General features: G+C 42.0%; 1 protein-coding gene across 1 annotated transcript in view; it reads right to left on the minus strand.

Moving 5' to 3' along the window:
- The window catches only part of CAP2 (cyclase associated actin cytoskeleton regulatory protein 2), a 54250-nt gene that overhangs the window by 6228 nt on the left and 31431 nt on the right, over positions 1-16591 (minus strand). The window contains exons 8-12 of the mRNA XM_070749116.1: positions 14765-14966; positions 9102-9271; positions 5021-5144; positions 4113-4195; positions 3433-3573 (exon numbers count right to left, since the gene is read on the minus strand). Of these exons, the coding sequence (XP_070605217.1) occupies positions 3433-3573; positions 4113-4195; positions 5021-5144; positions 9102-9271; positions 14765-14966 (720 nt within the window). The remainder of the gene's footprint in view (positions 1-3432; positions 3574-4112; positions 4196-5020; positions 5145-9101; positions 9272-14764; positions 14967-16591) is intronic.

Consider the following 16591-nt stretch of genomic DNA (forward strand, 5'->3'; position numbering starts at 1 on the left):
TGCAAGTACCTAGGTACTTACCTCAATCCCCTGATCCTGCTGGTTTGGGTTAGGGTTAGGATACTTGACCTCTCCTTGCCTCAAAGAGATACAATTTCCCTCTATATTTACAATTACTGAACATCCAAAATATACTTAATTCTATGTATATATGCCATATGTGTAAATAAATATTACACACAGGCACACAAAAATATACTGTACATTATCTACTATATAAACTGTATGTGTATATACAGAGAGAGAAAGAGAGAGAGCTCTTGTAAAATTATATATGGTACATTCAACCTCACTTACTGTAATAGGAAAACAAACCCAGAGTCCACTTTCTGCCACACAGTTAACCATAACTAGAACATTACACATGTCTTCAGATGTACCGGTACTTCCCTAGCTTGCACATCACTGTTAGAGCTAGGAAATGTCATGCATTGAGTAAAATGTGGTGATTTTCACTTAACAATGCTTTTGCTTAACAACAAATTTTGAGCTCAATTGTGGTCATAGGTCTCTGTCTGTCTGTCTGTCTTCCTTTCCTGTCTGTCTGTGCCCCCCTCCTGTCCCCTCCCCGGGTAAATTACAGAGTCAATACTGTATTGTTTTTTTATTTAAGGTTACAAAGCAAATGAAGAATCATTTTGAGTATTCTTTAAAATTTCTTCAGTGAGATCCATAGCTAATCTGGCAAAAAAAAATTTCACCTGGCAAAACTTTTTATTGTTGACATTAGGCACAGCCAGAGAGATGTCTTAAAAGGCAAACAAACTGTCAAAAAAGTATGTTTTTTAAAAAATATAATATTTTGGTTGTTGAATTTAATTCTGCCTTGGCGTGGGGCAGCCCCCGCAGATGGGTGGCTGGCGAGGACCACGCATTCCCATCTTTGTGTCCGCTGGGGTTAAAGGAAAGTTTAGGGACCCCCGCCCCTTGGAGAAATGCCTCGTTGGTGACATTCTGAGCGTTTTTGCCTCCCCACTCCAAAAACCCCACTTGTCGGCAGCTTGCCGAGGCTGAGAGGAGAGTGATTTTAAAAGGCACTCTCAGCTTGGGGTTTTCTCCCCGCTGAAATGTTGCTCGCCCGCCGCCCTCAACACCCGCTTTGTCCTCGACCCGGCAGAAGAAAACCGCGTCCTTTCCTGTTGCTCTCTTCCCGAGAGGTGGGGTGAGGGGGTGTTGAGAAGACAGAAGCAAGAATCCCCCCCCACACACACACACCTCATCGGCTTTTCCCCCCTCTAGCGCGGCATTGGAGTGTTTGGCTGGCTCCTTTTCTTGCGGGGAGAGGGGGAAAAAGCTGGGGGGGGGGGGTGGATTCTTGCTTCTATCTTCTCGCCACCCCCCCACCACACCTCACCGGCTTAGGAATGTCGTTGCCTCCCACAGCCACTTCCCCACGCGCTTCGGATGTGCCTGCCTTTCCTACAGCGAAGACAGGCGGCACCTTCCTGAAGGGCTCAGCTAAGCGGGTGGGGGAAGGGCTGGCCATTTGCCGCCTCTCTCTGCTGTAGGAGAGGCAGGCGCAAGCGAAGCAACGTTCCAAAGCGGTCTCCGGGAAGCAACCGAGGGAAAGGCAGTCGTCTGCCTTTCCTTCAGCTCAAAAGAGGAGGCAAATGCCCTGCCTTCCCCCAGCCGGTTAACCGAGCGCTTCAAGTTAACCGGCTGGGGGAAGGCGGGGCATTTGCCTCCTCTTTCGGGCTGAAGGAAAGGCAGACGATTGCCTTTCCCTCGGTCGCTTCCCGGAGACCGCTTTGGGACATCGCTTTGGGAGAGGGGGCAACTGCTCCCGGTTTAAGAAGCAAGAATCCCCCCCCAGCCAAACGGATTTTTTCTTGTTTAGCGCGGCGTTCGAGTGGTTGGCAGGTTCCTTTGCTTGCACGCAAGAGCCAACCACTCGAACGCCGCGCTAAACAGAAAGAAGCTGCAACTGCCCGGTTAAGAAGGGAGAATCCACCCACTAGCCAAATGTCTTTTTTACTGTTTAGCGCAGCGTTCGAGCGCTAAACAGGAAAAAAGCCGTTTGGCTAGTGGGTGGATTCTCCCTTCTTAACCGGGCAGTTGCAGCTTCTTTCTGTTTAGCGCTCGAACGCTACGCTAAACAGAAAGAAGCGGCGGATTCTCCCTTCTTAACCGGCAAGCTTCTTTCTGTTTAGCGCTCGAACGCTGCGCTAAACAGAAAGAAGCTGCAACTGCCCGGTTAAGAAGGGAGAATCCACCCACTAGCCAAACGTCTTTTTTACTGTTTAGCGCAGCGTTCGAGCGCTAAACAGGAAAAAAGCCGTTTGGCTAGTGGGTGGATTCTCCCTTCTTAACCGGGCAGTTGCCGCTTCTTTCTGTTTAGCGCTCGAACGCTGCGCTAAACAGTAAAAAAGCCGTTTGGCTAGGGGGTGGATTCTCCCTTCTTAACCAGGCAGTTGCCACTTCTTTCAAGCTGAAAGACGGCTGTCTTTCCCTAAGCCGCTTGCGCCCTCTTGTGGTGACCCGTCAGTCACCCGAGTATAAGTCGAGGTCGGGTTTTTCAGCCCATTTTTGGGCTAAAAAAACCCGACTTATACTCGAGTATATACGGTATGTACAATAAGAGGCATTGGACTTTCTGGATCTCAGTCTCTGCAAGCAAGGCAGAGGAGTGAGCTAGCCATTGTCATCCAACAGTTGTTTAGTAAGTAGCACTGACTGGATCTGTTATTTTGTTCTGCAACAAATCCAAGATCATATGGAGATAAATAATTTTTCTGACCGAATCACTTAGCCAACAAGTTTGTATATGTTAACTGCTTTCTTGTATGTATATGTTAACAGTTAAGGATATTGTATAAATCGCTCTATCATGCAAGTTTAACAGGATTAGAAGAGTTAAATTCCATATTAAAGACTTTTGGGGAAATGCTTCATTTTATTGATTTACCAAATATGCATGTTGCCAATTTCATTTTGACTCAGGGCTGAAAATATCCATGGCATATTTAGCAGTGTAAAAATAACCAAACATTCATCATAAATATAAACATTAAAACATAGACAGTAAACTAGCAAGCAAATTTTGTTTGTTCTTGTGATGAAGGCACAAGGCTAGAAACCAGAAGACTGAGTTCTGCCTTAGGCATGAAAGCCGACTGGATGACTCTCGCTCCTCCCAGGTCATCACACAAAGTTGTTGTGGGGAAATAGTAGGAGGAAGTATTAGGTATGTTTGCCACTGTGTTTATAAAAATAATAAAACTGGATTTAAAAAAAAGGTCTAAATAACAACAAAAGCTTTTTGAAGGTAAAACTGGCCAGAGTCCTACCAGTATGTGACACAAGCTGCTCTATTTTCTACAAACAACTCTATCGTGATCATACAAACCAAATTTCGGAGGACTATACTTGCTGTCCCAAAAAGCTTTGTGTATACAGTGTATGCTTCTGTGTTTTGTAAAATGTAGTACTCACATAGTCGCCATTCACTGGTATCAGGACGTTCATTTCAGATGACTTAGCACTTACAATCTCACAATCTAATGATTCCTCACTGAGGTATATATGGCAGCCTTCAGTTTTGTTCACTGAAATGGTTGGCACTTTCCCAAGTACCTAAGACGACAAAATCAGAAATTGAAACTAAATAAATCTTTATCTTCCCAAGAGGCTATTCTCTAGCTTTGAGGCTCACACTGGCCTATGTGTAATTATCTTAATCTGCCTCAGAAGAGAAAAATAGGACTTTCTATAACGTGAAAAAAACCCCTTTGATCTAAGGCAGGGGTAGGGCAAAAGCTCTTCTATGACTTGTAGACTTCAACTCCCAGAATTCCTGAGCTAGCATGATTGGCTTAAGAATTCTGGGAGTTGAAGTCCACAAGTCATGGACGAGCCAACTTTGCCTATGCCTGATCTAAGGGATATAAATAACTAAAAGCAACATTTTTAACACTTGAGGCAGTGATCGTGTCAGTCCAAGCTCAGCTAATGCGGGAGACTTTTTCCCTCTACTCATTTTCCTTAATTTAGCTCTGCCGCTCAAAATACTAATTTCATAAATATGGGAAGGTGGATCGTCTTAAAACTGAATAGTACTTTTTTCTGTTTTGGATTTGTTTTTCCATATGAGCGCTATATGAAGATGGGTTTACCTGTATCTGAATATCCTTGGAATTTATTACTTCAACAATACCAACGACATTGTCAAATACAAGGCTAAACTTTTTACAGTTGTCTGGAAAAAAAGAGAGAAAGGATTGTATAGAGTCTATGGAGAGGGGCGGCATACAAATCTAATAAATAATAATAATAATAATAACAACAACAACAATAGAGAGTTTATGCAATTAGATTGTTTTTCATGAGAAGGCTTTTTTATTGCCACCTCTTGCAAATACCTATGAATAACTTTAGTTATATGCTTATTCCTACAGATGTCAACAAAATTATCTTAAAATATTCAGCTAAGGTATAAACCCTTGCAGAATTGAGCAGTGTTACATGATGCTTATTTAGAAGAATAAATGAATGTTCGCCCAGAAGACTTTAATGGAAAGTGCATTCCTAAATACGTTTACAGTGTTCCTTCGATTTTCGCGGGGGATGCATTCCAAGACTGCCCGCGAAAGTCGAATTTCCGCGAAGTAGAGATGCAGAAGTAAATGCACTATTTTTGGCTATGAACAGTATCACAAGCCTTCCCTTAACACTTTAAACCCATAAACTGCAATTTCTCATTCCCTTAGCAACCATTTAGATTATTACTCACCATGTTTATTTATTAAAGTTTATTTTAAAAAATATTTATTAAAGGCGGACGAAAGTTTGGCGATGACGTATGACGTCATCGGGCAGGAAAAACTGTGGTATAGGGAAAAAAACAGCAAATAATTTTTTGATTAATATTTTTGAAAAACCGTGGTATAGCCGTTTCGCGAAGTTCGAACCCGCGAAAATCGAGGGACCACTGTATTTGAAATTAAGCTCTACTGCGCACCATAAGACTTGCTCAAGATAAATATGCATTTCAGCTTTAGTCGTGTCCTAGAAGTGAACTTACCAATAATAATGGAATTAACTTTTCCTTTTATCTGCATTGTAGATTTATTGCACTTGAAGATGTAAGCTACTTGTTTAAGTTCAGTGTCTGAAATTAATAGGTCATTCTTGTCCTCCTGGTACTCCTGCATTTGAAAAAAAAGAGTTTAATTGATCTTATATTAGCTGTTACTACAGATGAGAAAGCAGTATTTGCACTTTCCTCCCAATCTCTACTATTTAAAGAGAGAGTAAAGGCAAACGGGGAGAGAAGGGAAAACATAACCTGCAATTATATTCTACAATTGCTTTACGTTCGTTTCCCAATTTTGCAGTAAATATTGTTAAGGACATCACACTGTTTAAGCTTAAGACACTTTAAGTCATTAAGGTGCTGGTCCAGAAACCAGGACATTGTGAATTCTAGTCCAACCATAGGCATGAAAGTCCTTGGGCCTAGTGTTCTCTCTCAGCCCAACCCACCTCACAGGGCTGTTGTGGGGAAAAAGGAGGCAGGATTATTAGGAATGTTTACTGTCTTAAGTCACTACAGTATACATATAAAGAGGTGGAATGAAAAAAATATAACAACAGCAATACATAACATGTACTAAAAAAAGAAATACATGTATGGTTAAAAATGGAACTCAATATAGTATGTTAAACATTTGTATGTAAAATAAAGCACAGAAGACGGAACCAATTACTTATTTACTACCTATGCTCCCTGCAACATTCATATTACAGATCCTAGAATGTACTCCCAGGACACACAGCTAAAATTTAGCAGCAAAATTTCAATTCAGTAACATGTTTTATTTATTTATTTATTTATTTATTCATTCATTCATTCATTCATTCATTCATTCAATTTTTATGCCGCCCTTCTCCTTAGACTCAGGGCGGCTTACAACATCTTAGCAATAGCACTTTTTAACAGAGCTAGGCTATTGCCCCCACAATCCGGGCCCTCATTTTACCCACCTCAGAAGGATGGAAGGCTGAGTCAACCTTGAGCCGGTGATGAGATTTGAACCGCTGACCTTCAGATCTATAGTCAGATTCAGTGGCCTGCAGTACAGCACTCTACCTGCTGCGCCACCCCGACTCTTTTCATCCTATGGCTTTGCCACCGGTTCGCATTATGACGTTTTGCATGTCCCCTCATGTGATTTGACTTCTGTGCATGCTCAGAAGGTGGATTCTGCCCAAAACACAGCTGAGGAGCTGTTCAGCTGTGCTTTGGGCAAAGAAATAAAGGTCATTTTGAGCCGGGGGTGAGCAGGAGGGCTTTTTCACAGCACAGAAGCCATCCAAACAGGAAAATTGGCCGAAAATACAGAACAAAAGATGGTAGTGAGCACGGACTGGCATAGACGGAACCGGACCTGTGAGGCCAAAATTACATCACCAGAAGGTTACTAATGGTTCAGACAATCTGGTCCGAACCAGGAGGAACCCACCCATGTATGGTTGCTATCACTTTCAAATATGGGCCAATGACCAACCCTAACCCTTAGCAGTCCTTGGAAGCAAAATACCGTGGTACCTCTACTTATGAACGCCTCTACTAAAGAACTTTTCTAGATAAGAACCGGGTATTCAAGATTTTTTTGCCTCTTCTTAAGAACCATTTTCTACTTAAGAATCTGAGCCCAGAAAAAAATTCTAGGAAATTTGAGAGCAGCATGAAAGCCTGGCCAGTTTCCTGCCATTCCCCCTGGGTTTCTCTCTGGCGGAGTTTATGGGAGGCAGCCTTGCGCTGGTTGTATGGGAGGTGCATGCTCCTCCTCGCCGCCTCTGAGTCCCTCTTTTTTTTTAAGCCTTAAAGTTTTGGATTTTTAAAAATTCCCCTCACCTCACCTTCTTCCTTCGGCAGCGACTCTCCTCCTCCTCTTCCTCCCCCTACCCAAATTCCGAGCTTTTATTTCTTTCCTGATGGGTTTGCACGCATTATTTGCTTTTACATTGATTCCTATGGGAAAAATTGCTTCTGCTTACAAACTTTTCTACTTAAGAACCTGGTCACGGAACGAATTAAGTTCTTAAGTAGAGGGACCACTGTAACTAAATTATACTGTCTAGCCACAAAATGGTTTGTCATTTCTTTTTTAGAGATCATTGTAGAACATTTGGCCTTAGGTAAAGAAACAACGTATAATGGAAATGAAAATTAGTCAACAATAAGTTAATGCCACCACCTTTTCTCTTGTAATATAAGCAAATAGTAAATTTTGTAAATTAATTAATTAATTAATTAATTAATTATTTATTTATTTATTAGATTTGTATGCCGCCCCTTTCTGTAGACTCGGGGCGGCTCATAACACAATAAAACAGTTCATGACAAATCTAATAATTTACAATTTAAAATTTAAAATAGTTAAAAAACCCAATTTTTAAGCAGACATACCTACAAACATACCATACATAAATTATATAGGCCCGGGGGAGATATCTCAATTCCCCCATGCCTGACGACAAAGGTGGGTTTTGAGGAGTTTACGAAAGGCAAGGAGGGTAGGGGAAGTTCTAATCTCTGGGGGGAGCTGGTTCCAAAGAGTCAGGGCTGCCACAGAGAAGGCTCTTCCCCTGGGGCCCGCCAACCGACATTGTTTAGTTGACGGGACCCGGAGAAGGCCGACTCTGTGGGACCTAATTGGTTGCTGGGATTTGTGCAGCAGAAGGCGGTCTCAGAGATATTCTGGTCCGATGCCATGAAGGGTTTTATAGGTCATAACCAGCAACATTCTTCTTCTTTTTATCAATTTTTTACGATAAGAAATAAGCTGCTCTTCAAAAGAATTTGGAAATTACAGTAGTTGAGAAATACGGCATTATACTAGTGTTTTGACAAGCCCTAACAGTATTTGCAGGGCTCTCTCTAAGCTTATCCTTATCCGGAAGGAAGTTGATAAAGGTCTCAGCCTTCACAGGGAAAAAAACTAGGATCTCTAGGCATGACTATAATATTATTATTATAAGATTGATAAGGAAGAATGGAATGAGTTGTAACTATTCATTGTTTTTCCTTGATTAGCAAATCCACAAGGAATCATTTTCATTCTTCATTCAGCCAAAATGCAATCTCTGTAAATGTGGAAATTTCTTATTTCTTCACCTGATAACAATTTAATCAAAGTCCCACACTGAATGTAAAGTAGAGTTACTATATGATTTCCAATCTAAATTACAGCCCTGCTACTTCTTGGTGATTGCTCATCCAAATATTAACCAGTCCCACTCTTGCTTAGCTTCTCAACCCAGAAAGGCTAGCTAGATATTGTTACCTGCTGGATCCAATATATACTGCTCAAAAAAATAAAGGGAACACTCAAAGAACACTTCCTAGATCTGAATGAAATATCCTCATTGAATACTTTGTTCTGTACAATGTTGAATGTGCACAACTGCATGTGAAATTGATTGTCAGTCGGTGTTTATTTATTTATTTATTTATTGGATTTGTATGCCTCCCCTCTCCGGAGACTCGGGGCGGCTAACAGCAACAATAAAACAGTGTACAATAGTAATTCAATACTAAAAACGATTAAAAACCCATTAATATAAAAACCAAACATACATACAAACATATCATGCATACAATTGTAAAGGCCTAGGGGGAAAGAGGATCTCAATTCCCCCATGCCTGACGGCAGAGGTGGGTTTTAAGTAGCTTACGAAAGGCAAGGAGGGTGGGGGCAATTCTAATCTTTGGGGGGAGTTGGTTCCCGAGGGCCGGGGCCACCACAGAGAAGGCTCTTCCCCTGGGTCCCGCCAAACGACATTGTTTAGTTGACAGGACCCGGAGAAGATCCACTCTGTGGGACCTAACTGGTCGCTGGGTGTTGTTTCCTAAGTGGACAGTTTGATTTTAAGAAGTTTGATTTACTTGGAGTTATATTGTGTTGTTTAAGTGTTCCCTTTATTATTTTGAGCAGTGTATGTTTCAGTTACTGATTTAAAATTCTGAGGAAGTAAAACTATTAATCCTACTACAAAAAAATCAAGCAGACAATTGTTAGGTAGCAATTGAATGGAAAAGTCATTTACAATCAATTGTAAGACAATTTGCAGGTTACCTACAAGTGAGTTGAACTTACCACCCTCCATTTCTTGCCTTCAAGTTCTAACACAGGAGAATAACTCTTTTGAGGAGGTATTTTGGGAGACTCTGAAGAGTAGGTTTTGCTAGGAGACTGCATTGATACTCCTTGAGCACGCAGGCTGGGATTTTTATGGGTCTTCTGGTCATCAGAGACATGTCGAAGCCCTATGAAAATCACAAGCAATAGTATAACTTTTTATTTTTTATTTTACTTATGAGCTTTGCTTTGTTAACATATGATACTCAAAGTATTAGTCATATCCTGTATTTGGTAAATTGACATATATCTGAATACATCTATTTGTAGAACATTCATTTGATTTAATTGTCAAATTTAAAAGTTTGACAGAAAGTAAGGAGTAACCTTGAGTCTCTTGGGATAATTCATGTTGCAAGAGGTACTCAGCCTTTAAATGTTCTCTAAACCAGAATCATGAGACCAGCTCTCCAGCTGTTGGCATCTCCCATCACTTTTCATGTTACAGTGGTACCTCTACTTAAGAACGCTTCTACTTAAGAACTTTTCTAGATAAGAACCGGGTGTTCAAGATTTTTTTGCTTCTACTTAAGAACCATTTTCTACTTAAGAACCCGAGCCCGGAAAAATTTCCCAGGAAATTTGAGAGTGGCACGAAGACCTGGCCAGTTTCCTGCCATTCCCCCTTTAATCCTAGCCACCTTGGGCCACTGTACCCTTTAGAGAAATGAGAAAATGATTGAGGCAGAGAATGACAGGAAAGAGAGAGAAACAGAGAGAGAAGTGACTCTTGATTTAAAGCATATGGTAAAAGCACTTAAATAATAACAGAGGGAAAAAAACCCAGCCCTCACCTGTTTTTATTAATAGTTATGTTTTTTGTTTTTGCTGGTTGTTTTAGTTTTAATAACAATGGATTTTGGTTTTTTTAAAATTATTAATTTCTTTTAATAAAAAAGAAGGGATTTGTTTTCCTATCTATCTATCTATCTATCTATCTATCTATCTATCTATCTATCTATCTATCTATCTATCTATCTATCTATCTATGCCGCCCAGTCCCAAGGGGACTGCCGCTCAGACACTATACTTTTCCGCCCACACCGAAAAAAAAATTAGAGGGAACATTGCCTCGGGCTTTTCTGGGCTGCCAGAGGAGCCTTTCGGTGGCGCTTAAGGAGGCTGTGGCAGCCCAGAGTGAACGGAGCGTTTTCCTTTCTCTGGGCGTTGCCTCAGAGTCCCTCTTTTCTTTTTAAGCCTTAAAGTTTGGGATTTTTTTGATTCCCCTCACCTCACCTTCTTCCTTCAACAGCGACTGTCCTCCTCCTCTTCTTCCTCTTCCTCCCATCCGAGCTTTTATTTCTTTCCTAATGGGTTTGCACACATTATTTGCTTTTATATTAATTCCTATGGGAAAAATAGCTTCTACTTAAGAACGTTTCTACTTAAGAATGTGGTCACAGAACAAATTAAGTAGAGGTACCACTGTATTTCCAAAAGCTGTTGGAAGTTGCTAACACCACTGGATTATCATTGGTCTGAAATAGTTTAGGGTTCCCTGCACAAACAGGGGGTTGGACTAGAAGACCTCCAATGTCCCTCCAACACTGTTGTTGTATTATTGTGTTTGCTGCTGTCATTATTAACAATGGGAGGACCATACCTTCTTTGTCCTAACCTAAGTATTTATTTTTGATGCTTTTATTGACCTGAGTGTCCTCCAGGTCATATAATTAATTAATTAAAATTATATAGTGGCCCATATTTTAATCAACTCTGGGCCTTACTGATCTGAGTGTTCTCCAGTACAGTAAATCCCTGGTATAGGTAGTAGGTGATGTATAATTGGGCCCTATCGATACAGCCATAAATGTGGTTGTAGTTATTAAAATAGGATAACGGATTTAAAAATGGGCCTCAGAAATAAAACATGAATGTGGACTTCTGAGCAAAAAATGGTCAACTCAAGAAGGCTCAACTAAAAGTAGGGAATAAAGATCCAGCAGAACAAAGAACCAGTGAATAGATCGGATAATCATAATTCCTCTCTGGATAAGGAAAGGACTTGAGATTGCCCACAAGTGCTCCAAGCGCTTACACCTTGTGAGAAGTTTGCAAGTCAGCAGTCTCCAGAAGGCTTAAACTCTGGGAGACAAAGGAGTGGTGATGCCGTTAAGGCTATTCGGTTCACATACAGTACTTCCTTTTCTGATCATTTTCAGAAATTGCTGGTTAATTGCTTTTCAGCTATTAGGTATGTTTGATTCAACAAGTTTGAAAACACCAAGTGAGTGCCTTCCAACCATTAGTGAAAAAAGTTTATAAGTTTGGGTTTTATTTTATTTTTATTTTGAAATGAACAGCAAAATTGATTAGAAAGTTGATTTTGGCACTTCATTCTCTACGAACAACCTGCGCTCCACAGAACAACTGACACATTTGCTTAATGAACACTACATCAGAGGTCTCAAACCCGGGCCACTTTAAGATTTGTGGACTTCAACCCCCAGAATTCCTCAACCAGCTTTGCTGCGGTAAGGTGTTCAGCTTTGCTGGCTGAGGCATTCTGGGAGTTCAAGTCCACAAGTCTTAAAGTGGTCCATATTCGAGATCCCTGCACTACATGGAGAGTAGGAATTGTTGTTAAATGAGGCAATCACATGTATGCCTTGCTTAATGAGCACAATGTACAACCGTCATTCCAGGCTTAATTGTGACTATAAGTTTAGGATTAAATGTAATGGCAGGTATCATTAAAATTAACTTCTGGATCCACTGTTCAAGAATATGTCAAATGTTTTTTAAAAAAATATTCTACTCTGTATTAGTAAGTTAAATTTATTTGTTCTTCTCTTTTACCTGTAATCTTCAGTTCCTTCTATTCCTACTGGTGTCCACCCTGCAAAGCCCACCCTATCATTTTTTTTCAAAAAAGGGTTAAAAACAAAAGTATTTTCCCATGGGAAGGATTCTTATAATTAAAGTCCATTTCAAATCCATCTGGACCCTTAATCTGTTTGTAACTTTCCAAAGTCAATACTTTAAACACCTTTTCGCTGTTTATTCCAATTCCCCCCCCTTAAATTCAAACTTAAAACTTCTTTTAATAAGCAGGAGGACATTCACTCAATGGATGCAATAAAAACTTGCTGTTCCAAACTTTCTTAAGCAGTAAAAACAAAGCAGCTGTAATGATGGTTAAGAAATGAGGTTTGGTTCATCTTTGTGTTCAGACACGTCACACTGTGAGCTTAGATGGAATCCCTTAACTCCTAGCCGTTTGCATAAGCCAACCGCTAGATTAGATTAGATTAGATTAGATTTATTGGATTTATATGCCGCCCCTCTCCGCAGACTCGGGGCGGCTCACAACAATGGCAAAACAGTACATAGTGACAAATCCAATACCCACCAATCCAGTTACAATTTTAGGCTAAAAAGTTCATAAAAACAACCCCAATATATATAAAAAACAAGCACACAATCAATCAAACACCAGAACAACATGGGCAAGGGGGAGATGTTTCAGTTCCCCCATGCCTGACGGCAGAGGTGGGTTTTAAGGAGTTTACGAAAGGCAAGGAGGGTGGGGGCAATCCTAATCTCAGGGGGGAGCTGGTTCCAGAGGGTCGGAGCCACCACAGAGAAGGCTCTTCCCCTGGGTCCCGCCAGACGACATTGTTTAGTCGACGGGACCCGAAGAAGGCCAACTCTGTGGGACCTAACCGGTCGCTGGTATTCGTGCGGCAGAAGGCAGTCCCGAAGGTATTCTGGTCCGGTGCCATGAAGGGCTTTATAGGTCATAACCAACACTTTGAATTGTGACCGGAAACTGATCGGCAACCAATCGGGCATACTTAGAGAATCCCATAATTGCTCTCGCAGCTGCATTCTGCACGATATGAAGTTTCCGAACACTTTTCAAAGGTAGCCCCATGTAGAGAGCGTTACAGTAGTCGAGCCTCGAGGTGATGAGGGCATGAGTGACTGTGAGCAATGATTCCCGGTCCAAATAGGGCCGCAACTGGCGCACGAGGCGAACTTGGGCAAACGCCCCCCTTGCCACAGCTGAAAGATGTTTCTCTAATGTGAGCTGTGGATCGAGGAGGACGCCCAAGTTGCGGACCCTCTCTGAGGGGGTCAATAATCCCCCCCCCAGGGTAATGGACGGACAGATAGAATTGTCCTTGGGAGGCAAGACCCACAGCCACTCCGTCTTGTCTGGATTGAGTTTGAGTTTGTTGACACCCATCCAGGCCCCAACAGCCTCCAGGCACCGGCACATCACTTCCACTGCTTCCTTGACTGGACATGGGGTGGAGATGTACAACTGAGTATCATCGGCGTATTGATGATACCTCACCCCATGCCCTTGGATGATCTCACCCAGCGGTTTCATGTAGATATTAAATAGCAGGGGGGAGAGGACCGACCCCTGAGGCACCCCACAAGGGAGAGACCTCGAGGTCGACCTCTGACCCCCCACTAACACCGACTGCGACCGACCGGAGAGGTAGGAGGAGAACCACTGGAGAACAGTGCCTCCCACTCCCAACCCCTCCAGCCAGTGCAGAAGGATACCATGGTCGATGGTATCGAAAGCCATTGAGCGGTCAAGGAGCACCAGGACAGAGGACAAGCCCCTGTCCCGGGCCCACCAGAGATCATCCATCAATGCGACCAAAGCAGTTTCCGTGCTGTAGCCGGGCCTGAATCGAAACTGTTGAGGACCTAGATAATTGGCTTCTTCCAAGGACCGCTGGAGTTGAAGTGCCACCACCTTCTCAACAACCTTCCCCATAAAGGGAAGGTTGGAGACTGGACAGTAGTTATTAAGCACGGCTGGGTCCAGGGAAGCCTTCTTGAGGAGGGGTCGCACAAGTGCCTCCTTATAAAGGGCCGGAAAGGACCCCCTCCCCAAGGAGGCGCTGACAATCTCCTGGACCCAGCTCCGTGTCACCCCTCGACTGGCCGAAACCAGCCAAGAGGGACACGGATCCAGTAAACAGGTGGCGGAACTCACAGCTCCAATGGCCTTGTCCACTTCATCAGGTGTCACCAAGTCAAACTCCTCCCATACAGATGGACAAAGACATTTAGCCCCAGTCACCTCGACTGACTCGTTGTCAGTCAACTCTGTTTTACAATTGGAGTTGAGGTCCGCTCGGATCCGAGCGATTTTATCAGCAAAAAACGTGTTAAAATCCTCAGCACTACTCTGCAAGGGCTCCCCAACTCCCCCCTGATTAAGAAGGGAGCGGGTTACCCTAAACAGAGCGGCCAGGCGGGATTCCGCTGATGCAATCCAAGCGGCATGATACGCGCATCTTGCTGCCTTGAGCGCCACTTTGTAAGTCTTAAACTTGGGTTCCTGCAGTCTACTCACACGGAGGAGCTGTCTGGAATATATATGGGCAATCTCACAATCTCAACTTTTTCTCCAAAAGGTTTTGCTGGCCATGATCCAGCATCTGGCTGCCAATCTCCATCATAAATGCTGTCCCCATTGCTTCAGGGATGTTCAGTTCACCATTTCTCTACCAGAAGTGTCTGCAGTCTCCGATTTTCCAAGTTTAGCATAAAGAGGTTTGCATCCATGAAAGCAAAATGTTTTTAACTTTTATGAGAAAACGCAAAGAGTAACGGTCTGAAGAGGTGCTAAGTTACAGTAGGCTTCATACCTTTAGTAATTGTTTCTCCCTGGTTCAATTGTGCAAATAAGGCTGAACGAGATGCAGTTGCCTCGTCTTTTGCATTTTCTGTATGGATGGCAGGAGGAGGTCCTGGTGGTGGTGGAGGAGGTGGTGGTGGTGGTGGTGGAGGAGGAAGACCTTGTTTGTTCCCTAGAGCAGGCAAACTGGATGCCGTTGAGGCTATTGGACCCTAAATATATTTTTAAAAAGTAAACAAATGGAGCTTCTGTAAAGTGCAATCTTACTCTAATATTGTGAACATGAAACAACCAAATGAACAATTCAGCAGATAGAAACATAGAAGTCTGACGGCAGAAAAAGACCTCATAGTCCATCTAGTCTGCTCTTATACTATTTTCTGTATTTTATCTTAGGGTGGATATATGTTTATCCCAGGCATGTTTAAATTCAGTTACTGTGGATTTATCTACCACGTCTGCTGGAAGTTTGTTCCAAGGATCTACTACTCTTTCAGTAAAATATTTTCTCATGTTGCTTTTGATCTTTCCCCCAACTAACTTCAGATTGTGTCCCCTTGTTCTTGTGTTCACTTTCCTGCACCTTATTTAACCCTTTAACATATTTAAATGTTTCGATCATGTCCTCCCTTTTCCTTCTGTCCTCCAGACTATACAGATTGAGTTCATTAAGTCTTTCCTGATACGTTTTATGCTTAAGACCTTCCACCATTCTTGTAGCCTGTCTTTGGACCTGTTCAATTTTGTCAATATCTTTTTGTAGGTGAGGTCTCCAGAACTGAACACAGTATTCCAAATGTGGTCTCACCAGCGCTCTATATAGCGGGATCATAATCTCCCTCTTCCTGCTTGTTATACCTCTAGCTATGCAGCCAAGCATCCTACTTGCTTTTCCTACCGCCCGACCACACTGCTCACCCCTAAATCCTTCTCTTCTGAAGTTTTTTTGAAGACAAAAAAGAGGAGATATTTCTCTATAACAGTTAGTCGTCGACTTGTAACAGTTCATTCAGTTACTATTCAAAGTTACAATGTCACTGGAAAAAATGAGTTATGACCATTTCCCATACATACAACCATTGTAGCATTGTCATGACCCTATGATCAAATCCTTGGCGACTGACTTGTATTTGTGACGGTTGCAGTATCACAGCGTCATGGGATCCCTTTTTGTGACCTTCAAAGCGATGTCACTAATTTAACAACTGCGGTGATTCACCTAAACAACTGTGGCAAGAAAGGTCATAAAATTGAGCAAATTTCACTTAACGAATGTCTCACAACAGAAATTTCGGGCTCAATTGTGGTCATAATTTGAGGACTGCCTTTGCCCGTCAGCTGTTTCACCTGGTAACTAGTCTTTCATTGCAGCAAGGATGCTTGAAAACAGGTGGTGTAAAACATGTGCTCTATAAAGTCACCGCTAGTATACATTTACAGAAGAAACACCTTCACAAAAGATCTATGTCTCTGGGCCACGGGCCACCTGTTCTAGTAGGTTGTTATATGATCTTCTGAGCTTCACAATCTCTCTTTTTTAATGTCTGGCTATATGTACGAACAGAACAATATAGAACTGTGTAATTATACGAAGCATACAAAACTTTGTAAGGTTAAAGCCTTTTCACTGACCAAATCCAATTTTATTATTTCAGGATTTTACTAACAAGTGGATGTTCAGTTAAAACATAAACATATTTCAGAGGTTGAAAAGATATATACAGAGAGGTAGGCAAGATGCACATAGTTCACAAAGGCTCAAACATCTTTTATTTTTAGACTCCGATGTGCCTATTTTGGAGCTTATCGTGTCATTTTTATGTTTCCTACCTCAAAG

This window comes from Erythrolamprus reginae, chromosome 3, assembly GCF_031021105.1.
Source record: "Erythrolamprus reginae isolate rEryReg1 chromosome 3, rEryReg1.hap1, whole genome shotgun sequence".
In the NCBI taxonomy this organism is placed as follows: Eukaryota; Metazoa; Chordata; class Lepidosauria; order Squamata; family Dipsadidae; genus Erythrolamprus; species Erythrolamprus reginae.